The sequence below is a fragment of the Argopecten irradians genome, chromosome 13, assembly GCF_041381155.1.
Source record: "Argopecten irradians isolate NY chromosome 13, Ai_NY, whole genome shotgun sequence".
Classification (NCBI taxonomy): domain Eukaryota; kingdom Metazoa; phylum Mollusca; class Bivalvia; order Pectinida; family Pectinidae; genus Argopecten; species Argopecten irradians.
The window spans coordinates 6,957,044-6,980,155 of NC_091146.1; the positions used below are offsets into that span (position 1 = coordinate 6,957,044).

General features: G+C 37.7%; 1 protein-coding gene across 1 annotated transcript; it reads left to right on the plus strand.

The window, feature by feature from the left end:
* Positions 1–116: 116 nt before the first annotated feature.
* Positions 117–17,107, plus strand: LOC138306628 (testis-expressed protein 9-like). The gene is made up of 13 exons (XM_069247067.1): positions 117–239; positions 4,456–4,553; positions 5,365–5,428; positions 6,018–6,085; positions 6,776–6,815; positions 7,955–8,130; positions 8,776–8,975; positions 10,236–10,318; positions 11,641–11,969; positions 12,276–12,513; positions 13,297–13,431; positions 14,625–14,759; positions 16,723–17,107. Exons 1-13 carry the CDS (start codon positions 213–215, stop codon positions 16,795–16,797), a joined length of 1,668 nt encoding a protein of 555 aa, XP_069103168.1. The 5' UTR covers positions 117–212; the 3' UTR covers positions 16,798–17,107.
* The last annotated feature ends 6,005 nt before the right edge of the window (positions 17,108–23,112 follow it).

Here is a 23,112-nt window from a genome sequence, read left to right on the forward strand (position 1 = left end):
GTGTATTTAAGTCTAATTGAACGAATATATTAATTATATACCTAATATATCATAATTTTATACTTTATAGATTTAAATTAATTATTGTAGGTATATACGACAAAAAATATTTTTTCGATTTTACGACATACATTGTTTACGATCGCAACCACTGTGTAGACTCATTCAATATTTTCCGAAGAAAAGATTTTGGCCCTACACACCTATCAGTGATGGCCGATTCAGGTCGACTTAGTTCCGTAAGTTACAATAATAGACGTTTACATGATGTTGTGTTGTTGTGGTATTGAATGACCATTTTCTAAATTGAATGACCATTTTCTAAACGCATTTTGATTGAACGAAGACCCCCCCCCCTCAACTCAAAAAAAATAAGGGGGAGGAGGTGTATAAATAAATAGGGATGGTCCTGAATTTGGTCTGTTGGTAAGTTTGAAGCCATTATATTTCATCTCCCTTTAGAATTGGCTATTATTAACATATAAGATTGACTTCTCTGTAATTTAGATTACTGGAATGTTCATTATGATTATTGCTTAAAATAAACATGAAATGGGCTGATGATGACTTGACGAGGCATGTGTAGTATACTGTAATGTAACAGGGGAGGAGAAAATGTAGCAGTCAGACTGGGATTTCAACTTGGGACTTCCTAACTAGCCGAATATAACTTTGCTAGCCAAGGGTAATTAGTCTACGATACCGACAGTTTAGTTTCCGCACAGAGCCTCAACACAGTTGCACCCCTTCCATTTACATAATAAGTAACCAATTAAACAGCTCATATTATTGTTGTATGGATTGAAAAATGCCACGCCCATTGAAACGCACATTTGGTTTGCTACACAAAATTCAAAATACCAAAAATTAATGTTGTATAATTTCTTCTGATGATTCAGTCCCGTTGAAGCCTCGTTTCGACATAGATCAAAGAAGTTATGAGATTCAAATAAAATCTATCAATATCTATAGCAAGTTGCCAGTTGCAAATTTTGTTATGAAATTACATTTCTATCTTTAGTAGATTTTTTTATACGTGGATTTTAAGAAATGGCCCATTTGGCGGCCATTTGGAAATTGTGTCTTTTTTCGCTTTGAGTAGAGCCACAATTTTATCATTTTTTTTCTGAAATTTGTTTTTACTTAAATCATCACTGTCAGTGTGCCAGTATTTTTAGCTGTATCGAGCTAATTTTTGCTTTAAATCTTTACTGGGTTTGCGGTAATCAAAATTTTGAGCATTAATGTGTGAATTGAAATTAAATGATACACTTTTGTCACTTTATTTGAACAGTTAATGGAAATTTTAGTACTTTTATTTTTTACTCTAAAATACTGAAAAATAACAAATATTCAAATGGGGCAAAAAAGTAAGCACACAGACCCCCCATTTTTCTGCCTGATTTAGAAAGAACAACCCTTTCCCTGTTGATGTGCAATATATTAACAAAAGTTTAATACCAGAACTTTTTCTGAAGGGTTAAATTTGGCAAAAATAGCAGAAAATGGTGCATTTTGTAGCTCAAAATTAAGGGGTAGGGGTAACATATATTGCTATTCTGAGGAAAAATATTAGTCTTATTAATCAAAACAGGTATATGTTTAATGAAGACTAAGTGTAATGGAAAATAAATTCTACAAACAACCATGCATATCAAACACCTCATTAGGAAATTATGGCTTTAATCTCTTGTGTAGTTGGTCAAAACAACAAAATTCCCATAAAATCCAATATTTTGTCAACTAGGTATCGTTGAGTGACAATAGCTCAAAAACGAGCACACGGACATATGTTTTTTCTTCCATTTTCTTTTATGATATGAATTCCTATTTCCAAAAATCTATATGAGAAAAAAAGTTAAATACAAGAAAATTTTGACTTCACAGAGGAGTACATCCTTAACATGTTTGTCAGTTCAAACATTGGTTTTTTGTGTTTCATGCATCAGTGTCCAATTTGGTCAGAAGATCTTTGCATAATTTAATTCAAAGTTATATGTGCCGTATTTTTCATACTCACGAATCAAGATGAGCTTTACAGTACTTTCAATGCATAGGTTTTAATTTTACATGTACAAATAAGAGCTGAAAATGATTTTTGGCAATACTGCCAAAATCATTTATTTACATCAATAGTGAAGTGAAATGAGTACATACGGTGAGACCATGAAGCCAAATTGTGGTCTTCAATTTCATTACACATTTTTACAATGTTTTTAGTAATTATAAAGTGACTTCTGCAGGTATGTTTTCGTTTAAACATATTTAAGCCATAAAAACAACAATTTTTTTCAGTACAAAATTTCTGTGTTATAACTAACGTTTATAAGTCATCTGAAGCCATTTGAATGGTTTTTACTGCTTTATTCATCAAACCTTATGGTTTTAAATAAATTTATGATGAAAAAATAGCATATCAAAATTATCGCCCAGTTACAGCACATATAACTTTAACTTTGAGAAACAGAAACGACGCACATATTTACTTTCCCAATCTATTTGAAGAGCAGCGTATCCCAGTACTTCATTTAGTGCGGGTCTAGAATTTAATAATTGACTAAATAGTAAATATATGCCTCTGCTAGGAGTTGTTGTTGACAGTCATAGTACACTTCAATTTACAAATGTAGGTCACAACTATTACTTCGATTTAGTTTTGTTGACATATAAAAACTGTGTTTTCATTGGTCGCCTAAACCTATATATAGCTAGTTGCATCCGATCAGAATTTGAAAGCGAGAACTTCAATTTTGACACGACATATGCCAAGGGTTGGTATCGTAGACTAATGTACCATTGCTATTGGCTAGTGAAGTTGAGACAAATAATACTGGGAGTAACATGCTGAGCTGCCTAGTCACTCATGATTGATTCAGTCTAATCCTGATACATCAGTCTAATCCTGCTACATCAGTCTTATTCTGCTACATCAGTCTAATCTGCTACATCAGTCTAATTCTGCTACATCAGTCTAATCCTGCTACATCAGTCTAATCCTGCTACATCAGTCTAATCCTGCTACTCAGTCTAATCTGCTACATCAGTCTAATCCTGCTACATCAGTCTAATCCTGCTACATCAGTCTAATTCTGCTACATCAGTCTAATCCTGCTACATCAGTCTAATCCTGCTACATCAGTCTAATCCTGCTACATCAGTCTAATTCTGCTACATCAGTCTAATCCTGCTACATCAGTCTAATCCTGCTACATCAGTCTAATCCTGCTACATCAGTCTAATTCTGCTACATCAGTCTAATCCTGCTACATCAGTCTAATCCTGCTACATCAGTCTAATTCTGCTACATCATATCAGTACATCAATCCTGCTACATCAGTCTAATCCTGCTACATCAGTCTAATTCTGCTACATCAGTCTAATCCTGCTACATCAGTCTAATCCTGCTACATCAGTCTAATCCTGCTACATCAGTCTAATTGATTCAGTCTAATCCTGCTACATCAGTCTAATTCTGCTACATCAGTCTAATCCTGCTACATCAGTCTAATCCTGCTACATCAGTCTAATTCTGCTACATCAGTCTAATCCTGCTACATCAGTCTAATCCTGCTACATCAGTCTAATTCTGCTACATCAGTCTAATCCTGCTACATCAGTCTAATTCTGCTACATCAGTCTAATTCTGCTACATCAGTCTAATCCTGCTACATCAGTCTAATCCTGCTACATCAGTCTAATCCTGCTACATCAGTCTAATCCTGCTACATCAGTCTAATCCTGCTACATCAGTCTAATCCTGCTACATCAGTCTAATTCTGCTACATCAGTCTAATTCTGCTACATCAGTCTAATTCTGCTACATCAGTCTAATTCTGCTACATCAGTCTAATTCTGCTACATCAGTCTAATTCTGCTACATCAGTCTAATTCTGCTACATCAGTCTAATCCTGCTACATCAGTCTAATTCTGCTACATCAGTCTAATTCTGCTACATCAGTCTAATCCTGCTACATCAGTCTAATCCTGCTACATCAGTCTAATTCTGCTACATCAGTCTAATTCTGCTACATCAGTCTAATTCTGCTACATCAGTCTAATTCTGCTACATCAGTCTAATCCTGCTACATTCCTCCCTCCTTTCCCAACTAAAAGTCATCTCCCCCAAAGACATAACAATTCAAAAGTTTGCATATCCCTGGCCCTGCTAAGTATACTCAAAATACTTAAACGTGGGTTGGCTAGCTCAACAAATTTTAACAGCTATTAGATGAGAAAATGTACTGGCTAGTTATCGACTGAGGTTTGAATCTGAGGGACCACTGAACACTGGCCGAATGCTCTACCAACTTAGTTGCCTGGCCATCAATGATCAACACAGTGAAATATTCCACTACATTAATTTAGATTTCCTTTGTACTGGGATGTTCATTATGCCTTGAAATGGTGTGATTTATGCCTGTTCCTTATATGATATACACAATTTTCACTTGCAGTCAAAGTCTGGGAGAAGATCAGCCAGCGGTGTGAAGAACACCAACCTAACATCAGGTGGGAACACGTCCAGTATACTGAGCAAGGAGGAGGAGTACAAGTAAGTCTATCTGTTGTTTGGTAGTTTTAATAATTACGCTGTAGACTTGGGATCACATACTACTGTTCTTCACAGCAAATAAGACCCTAAATTGTCGTAAATATGACCCCTTCCGCAAATAAGACCCCCTACCTAAGTTTATGAATTTTCAGAATTAGGGGACTTGTCTTACAAACAAGACTCCTACATATTTTTCACATTTTGCTGTACCATTACATAGACTTTTATAAATGGCAGACTATAAAATATCCAAGATGGCGCCCTACATGTAAATGGAATGGTGTATTCTGCAAATAACACCTCACCCACACCACACCACCATCACCACTTTTGACCTTCATTTCTCTTCTCTGCATGGGGGGGGGGTATTTTTTGGTGGTATATTAGAATCTTTCATTGCCATTCATTTGGGTTGAGTTATGATTTTGGTCTTACTTAAAAATCAAATTGCCCATGGCTCCTTTTGACTGTTACAAAGGTTTATCTTATTAAAAGTGATTTCTACAAAAGACATCCAATATTTCACATGGAAAGTCAGATAAAGTGAAATAATATGATAAAGTTATCCCCTTGGTATATCTGTTTTTATACTGTATTGCTGCTATGCATCAGATTTACATTTCTAGAGGCATTTGTTTAGATAAAACTCTGATTTACAGGTTGATTTTAATTGGTGCAATGTTTTAATTTTGGATAATTCTGTATTGCTTTTACTTTCTTTTATTTCACACATAATCTCTGGAACAGCAGGAAATGTGTAGAATTAAAAAAAAGACTTTAAAGTAAAAATCAATTTTGTTTTATTTTTTAGGAGACTAAATGCTGAGTTGGAGGCCAAAACAGCCAACCTTGTCAGAGAAGCAGAGGAAGTCCTGGTAAGGAATCACTCTATAAAAATTCTAAAAATATCAAAAATGTCATAAAGATAATATTGTTTTCAATGTAAAAAAATCTGAACAATAACTTAAAAATGGGGCAGCAATATTAATGATATTAATAAAATATCAATATTAAATGTAATTGTCTAGAGATCCTGAGATATCGACAGTAGACCTCCAATGTTGGATCATAAATTTGAATCCCATGTGGTGTATTTGCCACATACTGACTACAGGTTTTTCAGCAAGTTCTCCAGCTTTCCTTCTACTTAAGCCTCTCACGTCCTTGAATGACCCTGGCATTTAAAATAAATTTAGGACTTAAAACAAAAACAAACTAACAATCAAATCAAAATGATCTGATTTAATCCCATTGTTACACACAAATGAACTTGTCCTGTTGCTGTTGAAATACTTTGTACAGACTGTTTATGTGAATCTACAACTTTGGTATCAGAAATTGAAAAAAGTTCAAACTTAAAGACAAAATTTTAATGTTTCATTAGAGAATGTTACAACATTTCTACATGTTGGATAGAAAATGATATACTTAAACTTTTACCATGGATTCTTTTCTTATCTTCAGAAAGAGCAGGATGCAGTGTTTTCCCAGCCCAGCTTACTGGACAACATTAACACCGAGGATTTCTTAGAGTGAGACACACTGTTTGATAGCTTTGTATCATAAGATGAAAATCCATTTATGTAACAGTAATGTATTAACATGTATATATTGTGAATTTTAGTTAACTTCTATTGGTACTTTTAATTGATTTATGCACCTAACTTGTCTGCAAGTTTCTGAATACATAATCTGTTACAGTGAAACCTGACTTTACTGACCACTGACTTTACCAACGTCTGTATAGTTAGATTCCACTGTATATATTTATTGTGGTTCCCCTCCAACACAAAATAAAAAACACAGTTGAAATAGGCAGAGTTCGTTATCAGGACAAACAGACAATGCTCAGTTCATGATTTTGTCATGTCCTATTGATAAATCATTATGTCAAAAAGTAAGTTATGATAAATTTTAAAATTAGTTATGATGAATTAAAAGATTACTTATGATAAATTAAAAAGTTAGCTATGATAAATTAAAAACTTAGTTATGATAAATTAAAAACTTAGTTATGATAACTTATTCTAAACAATAACTTGGTGTTGTACAGTTAAAGTCTGATATTCTACCTTATCTTGGTATCTAATGCATCATGTGTAATTATCAGATAAAACAATGGCAGTTCTTTGCAGGAAATGAAGCACAAATATTGTGTGAGATATTTCTTACATATTTTGAGAGTCAATCATGTAATGAGTTACTTCCCCTTGTTTTTATAGTGACTATGATGAAGAAATGGATGACGGGCCATCACCAACAGTAAGGTTTCTTTATATGATTACAGTAGTATTGGATTGTGTAAACATGTATGTTTTATGTATTCACCCCTGATAATTCATGTTAATGAACTGCTCTATCTTTTGAACTAGAAGATCTCAAATGTGTCTTCAGGGGTGAATAATGAATTTTTATTTGTTTTCATATCAAATCCAATCCTCAGATTGGCAGATTTCTTTTTCTTCATATGCTATGAAGAAAAACTTTGGGAATGGTGCGAAAATCTGACGTAGTTATGTCGTCACAATAGAGATGTCAATGTTGCAGTATTGATTTAGAAAAAATAATCCATTGGAAAATCAATGGAATCGTACATTTAAACATATTTTATTTTATCAAGTAGTCTGAAAATTAATTATAAGCATTGATGTAACTATTTTTTAACTTCATCGGGTTATAAAAGAAATTGTGTTTGCAAACTTTTGTGAGAATCGGCAACACGGATTCACACAGTTTGCAAACAAAATTTCTTTCATAACCCGATGAAGTTAAAAAATAGTAACATTAATACTGAAATGAGTTAACAATCAATCACTCTTGTTATATTGCAAATGGTCATGATCACTGTGATATGGATATAAATTGATTTCTGATTAAAATATTTCTAGAAACTGGGAAATTACCTTTTATGGATATTACAATAATCCAAATGAATCTCCTTACAAACAGCAAATTTAAGTTAGAGTTTCTATATTTGATGTCAGATGATTGATATGTTCATGACTATGTAACTGGTTTTATCCATTTGATTAAAATACTGATTCTTACTTCACTTGGTCTCATAAAGGATTCGATAACATTCCAAAAGGGATCACATTCTAATTACCTTTATACTCTCTGTAAATCAATTCAAACGTGTGTTCTTCACCTAGCTACATCAGATGAAAACAACATTTTATCCCAGTATAGACAAAATGACTACATATTTGAGAATTATTCTGAAAGCTCTTGCAAATGATTTCATCCTGGCAAGAAATTTTGAGGTAGTAATTGATTGGTCAGTTTAAAAGGTCATAATGTGACCCAAATGGCATGTTGTCATTGAGATCCTAAACAAGTATAAGAATCTGTATTTTAATCAGATTGAGATGATATAGTGTTATTATATTGTATTATTTTAGCCTCAATCAAGACCGACTTCTAAACTGATCAACCAGAATCGCTCCTCGACATCAACAAGTCAGAATAGACCAACATCAGCCAATCAGAGCAGACCGACATCAGCCAATCAAAGCAGACCAAATTCAAGCACACAAAGTAGACCACAGTCAAAAACAAAGAAAACAGGTTCAGCAAGGTAGGATTGATTAAGTGTTGAAATATTCATTTATTTTGTTAGTTCCCTTCCTGTATGGTAATTTGGGTCTTGGTTCCCGACCAGATGTCGTTATTGGACACAAACTTGTTATTCAAGCAATATATGGCAGTGAGATTTCAGTGCAATCTAATGGAGACCAAACTATTGTAGATAAATGGGAATGTTTTTAGGATATGAATAACCATCAAATATACATAATGTATGATTAATAGACTCACGATAAAATAAACAGGTATAGTTGGACTGTTGGCTGTAAGAGAGGGATTCTTTATTACCTGTGTGTATTTAGGTCTTTGGTGATTGGTGTAATGTTACATTTACCTTTAACCTAGCTGGTAGGGACTTTATTCCCAGCACAGAAGTGAAAATGACAGTGGTCATTTGCCAGATCAAGTGGAAGTTTTGCAGTATCCACAGTTCCTTCCCATGTTCAGAACCTGCATGCTTCCACATCTATTCCATCAAAACTGATTAGTAACCTGTTTTGCAATTGTTGAAAACTAATGATATGAATATATTTAGTGAATGGTATATGCCTACCCAAATTCTCTCATCCTCAATACATTTCATATGGAAGTACATGTAAATAAACTTTGATAAATGGTATTATGTTTGTATTTGTAGATCCCGGGGCCGGAGTGCTAAGTCCAATGTGTCTGACAATGTGGCAATCCCTGACGAGGCCTTTATCACTGAGTGTAAGGAATTCTCTAAACAGTCCATCCTCAACACCATCTCAAACATCGAGGAGAGGCTGGACACAGACAGCGATAACGATGAGGACGATGATATTATACCACAGGCTGCAGCAGATATGGGCTCAGGTACATAACCTCATCTCTTTTATCATTACAAAATAACATTATACCACAGGCTGCAGCAGACATGGGCTCAGGTAGGTAACCTCATCTCTTTTATCATTACAAAATAACATTATACCACAGGCTGCAGCAGACATGGGCTCAGGTAGGTAACCTCATCTCTTTTATCATTACAAAATAACATTATACCACAGGCTGCAGCAGACATGGGCTCAGGTACATAACCTCATCTCTTTTATCATTACAAAATAACATTATACCACAGGCTGCAGCAGACATGGGCTCAGGTACATAACCTCATCTCTTTTATCATTACAAAATAACATTATACCACAGGCTGCAGCAGACATGGGCTCAGGTACATAACCTCATCTCTTTTATCATTACAAAATAACATTATACCACAGGCTGCAGCAGACATGGGCTCAGGTATCTTTAACCTCATCTCATTTTTATCATTACAAAATAACATTATACCACAGGCTAGCAGACACAGGTAAACCTCTCTTTTTATCATTACAAAATAACATTATGCAGCAGACATGGGCTCAGGTACATAACATCTCTTTTATCATTACTTTAACCACAGGCTGCAGCAGACATGGCTCAGGTACATAAATCTCTTTAATTACAAATAACATTATACCACAGGCTGCAGCAGACATGGCTCAGGTACATAACCCATCTCTTTTATCATTACAAAATAACATTATACCACAGGCTGCAGCAGACATGGGCTCAGGTACATAACCTCATTTTTTATCATTACAAAATAACATTATACCACAGGCTGCAGAAGACATGGGCTCAGGTACGTAACCTCATCTCTTTTATCATTACAAAAAATCATCATTGATGGTCCATGTCATTGTTAGTGCCTAAGCAAGGCTGTGGTTTTGTGATTTATGGTTAGAAACTCTGGATTTCTTACATCAACAAAAATACTAGCTTATTTTAAAATATTTTTACATGTATAATCATTCAAGATGGAGAATCAAAGAAACAAAATATGTGTCTTGTGTTTATTTGTATTATTGAAAACTGAAATGATGGACTATAAAGACATTGATATGATCATCTTCATGGAGAAATCCAGCTCATAAAGAAGATCATATAAATATAATATAAACCCACATTATATAAGAGCAACGCTTGGTTCCTTTTTTCTGTGGTGTAGGCTTATCATCTGTCACCATAGAATGGACTGTATTATCATATTACACCTGATGTTTTCTCATTGTAAATATGATTTGATTTAAACAGAGGCAACCATTAGATTTCTGAAAGCCAAGTTACGTGTGATGCAGGAGGAGCTAGACCGACTGGCACAGGAGTGTAATAAAAAGGTAACTGTCACCAAGTGGGTACTATAGATTTGGAGGTCACTCAGGTGGAATTAGTGTTGTTTAGCGCAATTATTTCTGAAAAAACCTTCCCCTTTGACAATTAATGGAGCTGTTCAGATTGAATATCAAAGAAAACAAAGTTAAAAATTTTCTCTTCATCCATTTTTTTTTGATGTTCAATTTAACTAACCTTGTATAATGTATATATTAGGATGTTTTGTAAATGTGTTTTAACAAGAATATACGCAAGGTAGCCACAGCTTCATGATTTCTATGTTTGAATTTTCCACGCTTAATCTTTTATTATTATCGGATGAACCACAACACATCATTTAAGTAGTCGGATCAAGGCACTGAGAAGATGATCGAAGGAGGAGACTCCTTCGCAACAATATGAGCAGTTCACAGATAGGGACAGAAAGAAAATGGCAGAGGTCGCTTTCAAAAACTCAACATATCTGGACTGCTCAGACTCAGTTGGTATCTTGGGGGAGAAAAGTGGCGAGTGTATCAGTCTTGTCGTTAGTGGGGAGTCGGGGAGTGGGTGATCAGTCAGGGGAGTGGGTGGTCAGTCAGGGGAGTGGGTGGTCAGTGGGGGGGGAGTGGGAAGTCAGTCTGGGGGAGTGGGAAGTCAGTCTGGAGGAGTGGGAAGTCAGTCTGGGAGGAGTGGGTGTCAGTCAGGGGGGTGGGTGGTCAGTCTGGGGGAGTGGTGAAGTCAGTCTGGGGAGTGGGTGGTCAGTCTGGGGGAGTGGGTGGTCAGTCTGGGGGAGTGGGTGGTCAGTCTGGGGGAGTGGGTGATCAGTCATGGGGGAGTGGGTGATCAGTCTGGGGAGTGCGGGTGATCATCAGTCAGGGGGAGTGGGGTGATCAGTCTGGGGAGAGTGGGTGATCAGTCAGGGGAGTGGGTGGTCAGTTCCTGGGGGTCAGTGGGGTGGTCAGTCCGGGGGAGTGGGTGGTCAGTCTGGGGGAGTGGGTGGTCAGTCAGGGGGATGGGTGGTCAGTCAGGGGAGTGGGTGTCAGTCAGGGGGAGTGGGTGGTCAGTCAGGGGAGTGGGTGATCAGTCAGGGGGAGTGGGTGGTCAGTCAGGGGGAGTGGGTGGTCAGTCTGGGGGAGTGGAAGTCAGTCTGAGGAGTGGGTGGTCAGTCTGGGGGAGTGGGTGGTCAGTCAGGGGGAGTGGGTGGTCAGTCTGGGGGAGCGGGTGATCAGTCAGGGGGGTAGGTGATCAGTCTGGGGGAGTGGGTCAGGGGGGGGTGATCAGTCAGGGGGAGTGGGGTGGTCAGTCTGGGGGAGTGGGTGATCAGTCTGGGAGAGTGGGTGATCAGTCTGGGGGAGTGGGTGGTCAGTCAGGGGAGTGGGTGGTCAGTCCGGGGGAGTGGGATGTCAGTCTGGGGGAGTGGGTGGTCAGTCAGGGAGAGTGGGTGATCAGTCAGGGGGAGTGGGTGGTCAGTTCAGGGGGATTGGGTGGTCAGTCTGGGGGAGTGGGTGGTCAGTCTGGGGGAGTGGGTGATCAGTCAGAGGGAGTGGGTGGTCAGTCTGGGGGAGTGGGAGGTCAGTCTGGGGGAGTGGGTGATCAGTCAAGGGGAGTGGGTGATCAGTCAGGGGGAGTGGGAAGTCAGTCTGGAGGAGTGGGTGAAGTCTGGGGGAGTGGGTGGTCAGTCTGGGGGAGTGGGTGGTCAGTCTGGGGGAATGGGTGGTCAGTCTGGGGGAGTGGGTGATCAGTCAGGGGGGAGTGGGTGGTCAGTCAGGGGGAGTGGGTGGTCAGTCTGGGGAGTGGGTGATCAGTCAGGGGGAGTGGGGGTGATCAGTCAGGGGGAGTGGGTGGTCAGTCTAGGGGAGTGGGTGATCAGTCAGGGGGAGTGGGTGGTCAGTCAGGGGGAGTGGGTGGTCAGTCTGGGGGAGTGGGGTGGTCAGTCAGGGGGAGTGGGATGTCAGTCTGGAGGAGTGGGTGATCAGTCAGGGGAGTGGGTGGTCAGTCAGGGGGAGTGGGTGATCAGTCGGGGGGAGTGGGTGTGATCAGTCAGGGGGAGTGGGGTGGTCAGTCAGGGGGAGTGGGTGGTCAGTCAGGGGGAGTGGGTGGTCAGTCTGGGGGAGTGGGTGATCAGTCAGGAGGAGTGGGTGGTCAGTCTGGGGGAATGGGAGGTCAGTCTGGGGGAGTGGGTGGTCAGTCTGGGGGAGTGGGAAGTCAGTCTGGAGGAGTGGGTGAAGTCTGGGGGAGTGGGTGGTCAGTCTGGGGGAGTGGGAAGTCAGTCTGGGGGAGTGGATAGTCATATCTCCAGTGGATTGGGTGGGCAGTCTGGGGGAGTGGGTGGTCAGTCAGGGGGAGTGGATAGTCATATCTGGGGATTGGGTGGTCAGTGTGGGTAACTGGGTGGTCAGTCTTGGGGAGTGGGTGGTCAGTCTGGGGGAGTGGGTGGTCAGTCTGGGGGAATGGGTGGTCAGTCTAGGGGAGTGGGTGGTCAGTCTTGAGGAATGTATAGTCAGTCTGGGGGATTGGGTGGTCAGTCTTGGGGAGTGGATAGTCAGTCTGGGAGAATGGATAGTCAATCTAGGGGAGTGGATGGTTTGGGTCCTTTTGTGAGAGTCAGTCTGTGAGGTATTGGTCTGTCTGTGAGAGTTGTTCAGTTTGTGAGACTTTGTTCAGTCTGTGTCAGATTGTGGTCAGTCTGTGAGAGTTATTGATAAGAGTTGTAGGTCACTATGTGTGAGTTTTGGTCGGTCCATTTGAGTTGCTGGTCACTCTGTTTGAGAGTGGTGTTGTTCAGTTTGTATGAGTTGTTGATAAATATGTGAGTTTTTTGTCTTTGTATCCATATTGATTTGGATAACAGTTATATCTCTAGATTTTGAAAGGGGTTTGACCTTCTGATTACCTGGTAGCTGTTTTTACAGGCAGTAAAATCAATGGTCAAATTTCTCCTCAAACAAAGGGTCATTTTTGATTATGAAGTTTAAATTTTGCTGTAATGTTAATTCTATAGGAGCTTGAACAGATGAAGAGAACACAAAAACAGCAGTCATCCTCTCAGTCTGCCACAGAAGTCCGCCTCAATCGAGCTTTAGAGGAAATCGAAAAACAGAAGGAACAACTTTTACGATCCAAATCATCATCTAAGGTAAATCTGTCACAGCCAAATCGTTTTATCTTTCTAAGTCATGGATATTTTATGAAAGTATGCACAGATCGTTCAAGATTAAACATATAAAAGATCATTTGGTCAATTTCTAAGGTCAAAATCTGCCTGTTATCACCAGTTAATGTTTCACATGAAAGTTACAGCTCAATTGGAATTGCTGAAGCATGGTTATAGTTAGTAGACAGCCAGTGTCAAATGTGGGACAGTCATACTTCTGTATAAAGACCACTTTTGGGGAGTCCCAAATAGGGGTACCAGATGACCAATTTCAATACTATATCACATGTGTATATATTGAATGTATGGTAAAACACGTTTATAACGAGCACACTAACAACAAGAAAATGACATAGTACTTTTCATTACCCTTAAATGTCCCTATCATGTTTGTAATATGTGTACATAATTGATTATGTTTACAATGAAGTAATTGTACTGGTCCCAAGAGGATTGTTATAACTTTGTTTTAATGTACTTGGCCACTTGGCTATAAAACTTTTGTCCCTTTAGATAGGTTTACTGTAAAGTTTTATTGGCACTAAGCTGTTCATTATCATTATGTTTTACCATATTCTAGATCAGTGTTTGTAAATTACAGAGTTATTTGCTCTTTCGAGTAGGTACTGACTGTGATGTCATGCATGTGCTTTTGAGCGTAACGTCATACCTTTTGGAGAAAACGATGTGAATTGTGCCACAAAATAATGACATCACAAAGGATACCTACCCGCAAGGGAGCTAACTCTGTAACATGAAAAGACGGGATAATGACCACTTGATTATACAGACATTTTTAGCTTGCCTATTCGAAGAATAGGGGGAGCTAATGTTGTCACCCCGGCGTCGGCGTCAACGTTGGCGTCCCATTTCACGTTAAATTTTTTAGAAAGTTTTTGTTTCGTCGATTGTTTAAGCATAAGTCATCATAAATGTATATGATTTTATTTTCCTAATGTGTATGGATGCTGAACGTGATAATACAACCAATTTGGGGCCCTTTAGGGGGTTTTTGAGTCTGTTAATTTGTCATATTTCCATGTTTAAATAGCAAATACTGGAACATCAACTTCTTCTGAATAGGCGAGCTTTGCTGTTCTCCAACAGCTCTTGTTGTCGTTTGTTAACTGTAAATGATCACGTGATATACTGTATGTGTTATATCTGTATCCCAGGAATCCTCAGAGCAGGAGAAGCACAGGGTTGACCAATTGATAGCTGTCAACAAGCGACTAGAGAAACAGAAAAATGAACTGATGGCCGGCTTTAAAAAACAACTCAAACTCATTGATATACTTAAAAGACAAAAGGTAAGTTCTTTACATCGTGTGTTTTTCTTTGTTTTTTTTTTTTAATTATTGTTGTGCTGTACTGTCACTAAATAGAGATTTTGTCAATTTTCTCTAAAATATTTGTTTGAGATAAATAAATTTTTGTTAATGGTTATTGGACACTTGTGAACAGGATAACTTAAGGAGATATGCAACGAGCATAATGACACTTTGTAGACTAACATTGGATAGATCTTGGATAAGTTGGAAAATCGACCTGATTCGATTGAAATTTACAGAGTTATTGCCCTTTTCAATAATAATTATTGAAACTTTTTTTTTTCCCCATTCAATATCGATATGAGAGCCGATATACATGTAATTAAAAATAATATTTTTACACGGAAGACTCGTAAAAAAAACAATGAGAATTGAACCACCTGATATGCCTAAATAATTATTGAAACTTGTTAACATGCTAACTTCAGTAAATATAAATCGAGCTTAATGAAATTTTGTATGTAGAATGTAGACGTACATTAGAAATATCTTGAACGAGATTGAATATCAGCTTGATTTGACAATAATAGACGGAGTAATTGCCCTTTGCACTAATTAATATTATTGGACCTTGTGACTACTGTAACTAGAATAAATATGCACTCAACTTCATGAAACTTTGTATTTAGAGTAATATTGGAAAAATATCATACAAGTCGAAAATAGACCTGATTAGATCGTAACTTAAGGGGTTATTGCCCTTTGCAATTTTAATTATTGAATCTTGTGAATATGATAACTTGAGTAAATATGATTCGAGCTTAATAAAATTTTGTGTATAGACTAACATTGGAAACATCTCGAACAAGTTTGAAAATATGCTTTATTTGACTTAAGCTTATTTACGGCGGTATTTCCCTTTGCAATAATTATTGAACCTTGTAAACACAGTAATGTGAGTAAATATGAACCAAGCTTAATGAATCTTTGTATGTAGACCTATTAGATGTATGTTCCTATTTCGTGAACAAAAGACATCATGCAGTTTGCTAGTAAATTACATAACTAATTTATATCAAATATCAGGTGACCGTTAAGGCCCCTGGGCCTCTTGTTTAATCTGGCAAAGTTAATCTTTGCAAACTTTTTTTTATATAAGAATCACGAAATTTAGTAACTCAAAGTTGACACAACAGCAGTGAAACTTGGTAATATGAATATTCAAATTTAGTGTACCTAAATGTATAGTCAAAGGATGGATTAGGTCCAACACACACTTCAGATTAGTTTGTTTTCAAGTTACAGAAGGTTGATTAAAGGAGATCTCAATATTTTAGCGGCTACTAACGTTAGAGTGGCAAACTGTTATGACATTCAATTAGCGGTATTGCCTGTATTAAAATGAAGTGTTCAAATTATTGGTCACAATCTGATTAAAATACAGATTCTCATAACCTTTACGTTTATTAGAGGATCTGACAACATCCCATAATGGGTCATGTTCGAATGACCTTTTTGCCAGGTGTAATTCAGATCTAATTGTTATTTCAATTGATAACTCTATTTTGCCCCAGTATATATATAATATACATTTAGCTTTGTTGTGCTCTGAGGGCAAGATGACTGTATACACGAAAATAATTCTGACAGTTTTTTCAAACTTTTTTGTCCCCAGTCAAGATTCTGGCAGCAGCAATTTCATCGGCCATTGCCAAAGGTCACCAGAACGTGACCCCTAATGGGAGTTGTCAGATCCTCTTATCAATGTAGTAATAATAAGGATCTGTATTTTAATCAGATTGTATTTGTCGTGCATTTTTGTTGACATTTGCAAAAGTGATCCATGATCTTAAATACATAATTGATACAAATGGATTATGGCATATCAAATTGACATCCCACTCTTAATGTTTAAATAAAGATATCCTAATTGATCATAAATTACAACAATCTTTCAGAAATTGTTATCTATCTAAATTGTATCTTAAAATCCTGTTTTCAGATGCATATAGAAGCTGCCAAGATGCTGTCATTTTCAGAGGAGGAGTTCGTGAAAGCTCTAGAATGGGGAAGTTAGTTTTTGGAGAATTTGGTATTTGTGACTATGACCAGATTATTTCATTAATTAAAGTGAAGATTGTGAATCTAAAAAATATGTTATAATGTTTAATTTTAGATCTCAATGATGTTAAAGGAATATGTATTTTAGCATTGAAGATAAAAAAAAAATTGTTTTTGTTTTGATTATAACAGCAAGTTAGATATACCTGATACAAAATCATACAACATGGATACAATGTATGAAATGTGGAACACAATTGTAAACAATATATTGTGATATTTTCATATTGATGCCATTTATGTAATTTATACAGTAAAGAATGAAAATATTGAAATATTTTGTTGTATTTGGTTATTCCCTACCTTGGACTAGGCATACACATTTACACCAGCTCTCAGTGCCTGGACTACAAACAGGGACTGTTTTCTAATAAAATCCTTGACTGTCTTCTGAAATAAATACAGTTCTATAACACATTCCTTCTTGATGTCCAGCTTCAATATATCAACACACCCTAAAGATGATTTACTGTCATTTTTAAAACATTGGATTATTTGTCACACAGGAGCATTCTTTGGGTGAAGGATAACCAATGATTTATAAGTGCTCATCATCTACATCCTTGATGCGACTAGCAACGTAAAAGTCATTAAAGGGATATTTAAACTGTTCAAAATATGTTTTATATATAATAATTTTAAGTAATATTTGATTTTTAGCAATACTAATTGACTTATAATCTGTTAATCGCATAAAATGTTACCTATCAACAAAACACTAAAGAATGTTACTTCACAATACATGACCTTGGTATAAAATGTCTAGGTGGTCAATGCATATTATAAGACTCTTTACTAAATTTAAATGTCATTTTACCACGGAGGTAGGTAATGGTGGGGAATGATGTGGGAATATTTGGTGTCGTCTGATTTTGGAATGTCTCTATAGTGGCACTGTATACAATGGATAAATGGATGACGTTCCGATGTTTTGGTTTGGTTTATTGTATCTACGTCCCATTAACAGCCAGGGTCATGTAAGATCACAATATTTTATGTATTTAAGGCACCAAAGACAATGTACAACTCCGTTACAAAATGTGGATACAGGGGATTCGATAAGACGTCATCTCCAGTTCTTTGTTTATACATTTGTATATGGTCATGAGAGACTGAATTGTTGTTACAGGTGTGTTACAGAGGATTCTGAGCTGATGTTTTCTTAAACATATTAGTTCCGCAATTTCGAAATTTAAATCTGGCAAATCTGCTGGTCTTGACAAGATATCAAATGAGATGTTGAAGTGTGGCCAAAGTCAGTTGCTACCTAGCCTCCACGCAATATTTAATGCTTGTCTATCAACGGGTTTTTATCCACCCTCTTGGTGCGAGGGCTACATAACGCCCATTTATACATCAAACGATACCGCCGACCCCAATAATTATAGACGGATCACCATTACTAGTTTCCAAGGGAAATTATTCAATAGCCATCTACACAACAGACTCGACAATTTTCTACAAGAAAACAACGCTATTAATCCCTGCGAAATAGGGTTCACAAAAAAGGCCATGACACAACTGACCATATGAATACTGTAAAGTCAGCAAGCAACACATCTATGCAAGTTTTGTTGATTTTCGCAAAGCATTTGACAACGTTATACATGTACATAGTGGACTTAAATTAAAAATACTGAACCTCGGTCTCAGTAACAATTTCTACACTCTAATTAAAAAGATGTATAATAGTAAGTCACGAGTAAGGTAGGCAACATTTTCACCGACTCCTTCTCTTGTAAAATAGGTGTCCGACAGGGAGATAATTTGAGTCTTAACCTGTTCAAAATATTTCTAAATGATCTACCTAAATATTTGGAAGACTCTCAAGATCCAGTCTACCTTCAGTCTTCACCTCTTGATTGTCTGATGTACGCAGATGATGTTGTCCTCCATTCAGCCTCAGCTGCAGGCCTCCAGGAGAAACTCGATCTTTTAAATTCATACTGCACAGACTGGTGTTTTAATGTGAATGTTTAATAAAACCAAAGAGGTTGTATTCAATCAGTCGGGTTGTCTGATCAAATTACCCTTTTCATTCCAGAATAATACAATTGAATGTGCCCACACTTATAAATACTTAGGATTGATCTTTTCAGCTTCTGGCACTTTTTCAGCAGCCAGAACAGAATGTTGTAATAAAGCCCGGAGAGCATACTTCAAACTCCGTAAAGACTTCTTATCATTTAATCCTTCAGTAAAAACAAGTCTGAATGTATTCGATCATACAGTCAATCATGTAACTGATTCTAGTACCCTGTACCCTGTACCCTGTACCCTCTACCCTGTACCCTGTACCCTCTACCCTGTACCCCCCTACCCACTACATGAGTTGCTATTACGGACTATCGGCTTGCGCATGCGCGGGTTATGACGCCTTAGATGTTCGAGTGAATTACAATAGATTATGAAGGAATCTTATTACTTGATATAAAAGCAATTTTTCAATTACTTTCATACCAATGGCAGTCGGTAAATTTATTCCGAGTCATACTTGCATACCTTGTACCCTGTACCCTGTACCCTGTACCCTGTACCCTCTACCCTGTACCCCCCTACCCACTACATGAGTTGCTATTACGGACTATCGGCTTGCGCATGCGCGGGTTATGACGCCTTAGATGTTCGAGTGAATTACAATAGATTTATGAAGAAATCTTATTACTTGATATAAAAGCAATTTTTCAATTACTTTCATACCAATGGCAGTCGGTAAATTTATTCCGAGTCATACTTGCATACCTTGTACCCTGTACCCTGTACCCTGTACCCTCTACCCTGTACCCCCTACCCACTACATGAGTTGCTATTACGGACTATCGGCTTGCGCATGCGCGGGTTATGACGCCTTAGATGTTCGAGTGAATTACAATAGATTATGAAGAAATCTTATTACTTGATATAAAAGCAATTTTTCAATTACTTTCATACCAATGGCAGTCGGTAAATTTATTCCGAGTCATACTTGCATACCTTGTACCCTGTACCCTGTACCCTGTACCCTGTACCTTCTACCCTGTACCCTGTACCCTGTACCCCTCTACCCTGTACCCTCTACCCTGTACCCCCTACCCACTACATGAGTTGCTATTACGGACTATCGGCTTGCGCATGCGCGGGTTATGACGCCTTAGATGTTCGAGTGAATTACAATAGATTATGAAGGAATCTTATTACTTGATATAAAAGCATTTTTTCAATTACTTTCATACCAATGGCAGTCGGTAAATTTATTCCGAGTCATACTTGCATACCTTGTACCCTGTACCCTGTACCCTGTACCCTGTACCCTGTACCCTCTACCCTGTACCCTGTACCCTCTACCCTGTACCCCCTACCCACTACATGAGTTGCTATTACGGACTATCGGCTTGCGCATGCGCGGGTTATGACGCCTTAGATGTTCGAGTGAATTACAATAGATTATGAAGGAATCTTATTACTTGATATAAAAGCATTTTTTTCAATTACTTTCATACCAATGGCAGTCGGTAAATTTATTCCGAGTCATACTTGCATACCTTGTACCCTGTACCCTGTACCCTGTACCCTGTACCCTGTACCCTGTACCCCCTACCCACTACATGAGTTGCTATTACGGACTATCGGCTTGCGCATGCGCAGGTTATGACGCCTAAGATGTTCGAGTGAATTACAATAGATTATGAAGGAATCTTATTACTTGATATAAAAGCAATTTTTCAATTACTTTCATACCAATGGCAGTCGGTAAATTTATTCCGAGTCATACTTGCATACCTTGTACCCTGTACCCTGTACCCTGTACCCTGTACCCTGTACCCTCTACCCTGTACCCCCTACCCACTACATGAGTTGCTATTACGGACTATCGGCTTGCGCCTGCGCAGGTTAAGACGCCTAAGATGTTCGAGTGAATTACAATAGATTATGATGGAATCTTATTACTTGATATAAAAGCAATTTTTCAATTACTTTCATACCAATGGCAGTCGGTAAATTTATTCCGAGTCATACTTGCATACCTTGTACCCTGTACCCTGTACCCTGTACCCCCTACCCAATCTCATCCCATCCACAATACTCTATGCCTAAGTTTATAATATGCAAATTATATATATATATATTGCTCAATATAATCTATTATAATATATATATAACATTTTTTTTCTGGTAAATTATGGCACCAGATGAACAGTATTCTTACAAAATTGACATTTTACAAAATTAGATCACTGTGACCTATATTTTGACACTTAAGTTTTATTTTCAAAAAAAGTTTTATTTTTAACATATAAATGCATGTAAAATCATTCAAAAATATCATTTGGTTCCAACAAAACTGGACAAAACCGCAAAATTATCCATCCTGTTTAACCCCCCATAACTCACAACGGACTCCGACCTGACCTTAATCATATTTCATATCATGATGTCCTAAACCCCGGGTATCTGTAAACAAAAAATAATGCTTATCGGTCATGCCAACCAGAGGGCCCAAATTGACACTCCTCCTTTAAATCAATTCTTATTGATTGTATTGATTGAAGGAGGAACAAAATCTGCAAAGGCACAAGATCTTTCACGCAAAGGCGATTCAAAGACAGGGCCCCAGAAATATTGGTTATTGACGTGTCATTCCTATCCCGTGTGCGAAATTTGACCATCAACGACATCGATCAAAGACTGACTGTGCAAGAGAGGAGGTAAGGACCATTAATTGTATCAATTGAATACACATTTAATGAAGTTATGATGAAAAATAGTATATATTGTACTAAATGGTTTGACAATACTGAAAAATCTGGAGGAGAATATTCAATTATATTATATTTCTATCTGAACAGTAGAAAACAATATTCCATTCCGCTACAATGTACTATTTATTCAAATTTACCTAAAAATTTAAACGTTCCAAATCGCTATATTGTCACAAACTAATCAATTTGACTTTGTCCGATATTCGCCTGACTATAAATTTATGTCACTTAGGCGATAATCCGCCACCAAAGCATAGCCTTCATTCATTGTAAGATGTAAAACGAAACGCATCAACAAAAAGGGTATGGTTTAAAATTAATTTTCTGTATTAATTATCTCAGACGACTCTATTTAGTGTAGGTTTTACTTGTTGGTATACATGTACATAAACTCGCATTAAAAAGTAGTTTTCATCTTTTTTGTTCCAGTTATGCACTTTTTGCTGTAACTATCTGTAGGAGGTCCCATTTCATTGCCAAGATCAAATTTGCGGGATCCTGGTACGAGTACGACGGATTAAGTGAGTCCATTAAAGCAGGGACCAGCTTTCAAGGCACAATGAAACTTTGCTGTTTTTGTCTCCTGTTAGATTTGTTAGACTTCTCTGCTGAAGGAAATTTTGTTCAAACCTTGTCGAAAGGTTGGTTGTGACATTTGAGTGTTGTTCAAGTGGTTTTAATTGTTAATATTTAAGCATTAATGTTTATTTAGATATTACATGTATTGGGTTTGAAAAACAATTTGTTTGCAAACTGTGTGAATCAGTGATTTTTTAAGGGATTCATTTTTCCGAATCAATACGCAATGTCTTTGTGACGTCACGATAACGTCGGGGGTTTCGCGCCATTCTCGGATTCAAAAACGTATTGACCAATCACAAAGCCAGTTTAGCTATGAAAACGAAGAGAAATTAAATATAAATGTTTCGAAAAGCAACAAATATTGTGATTGGAAAAAAAGCCCAACAAATATACCTACCCTCAATTTGTATGCATGTTTTTATAATTACTTTTTAATTGTTTTTATACTAAATTCTACTATTTGATTGGTAGGTTCTTTTTCTTCGTACTATTTTGAAGAAAATTCGAGAATGGCGTGAAAACTCGACGTTATCATGACGTCACAATAGAGACGTCGACGTTGCGTATTGATTTAGAAAAAACCCATTGGAAAATCAATGGAATCGTAAGTATAAAATATGTCATCAGGTAGTCCACCTTCAGTCCGTGGTCTCCCGTCCACCTTTCAGTCCGTGGTCTTCCGTCCACCCTTGAGTCAGTGGTCTCCCGTCCACACATGATTCCGTGGTCTCCCGTCCACACATGATTCCGTGGTCTCCCGTCCATCCTTCAGTCCGTGGTCTCCCGTCCACCTTTCAGTCCGTGGTCTTCCGTCCACCCTTGAGTCAGTGGTCTCCCGTCCACACATGATTCCGTGGTCTCCCGTCCACACATGATTCCGTGGTCTCCCGTCCATCCTTCAGTCCGTGGTCTCCCGTCCACCATTAAGTCCGTGTTCTTCCGTCCATCCT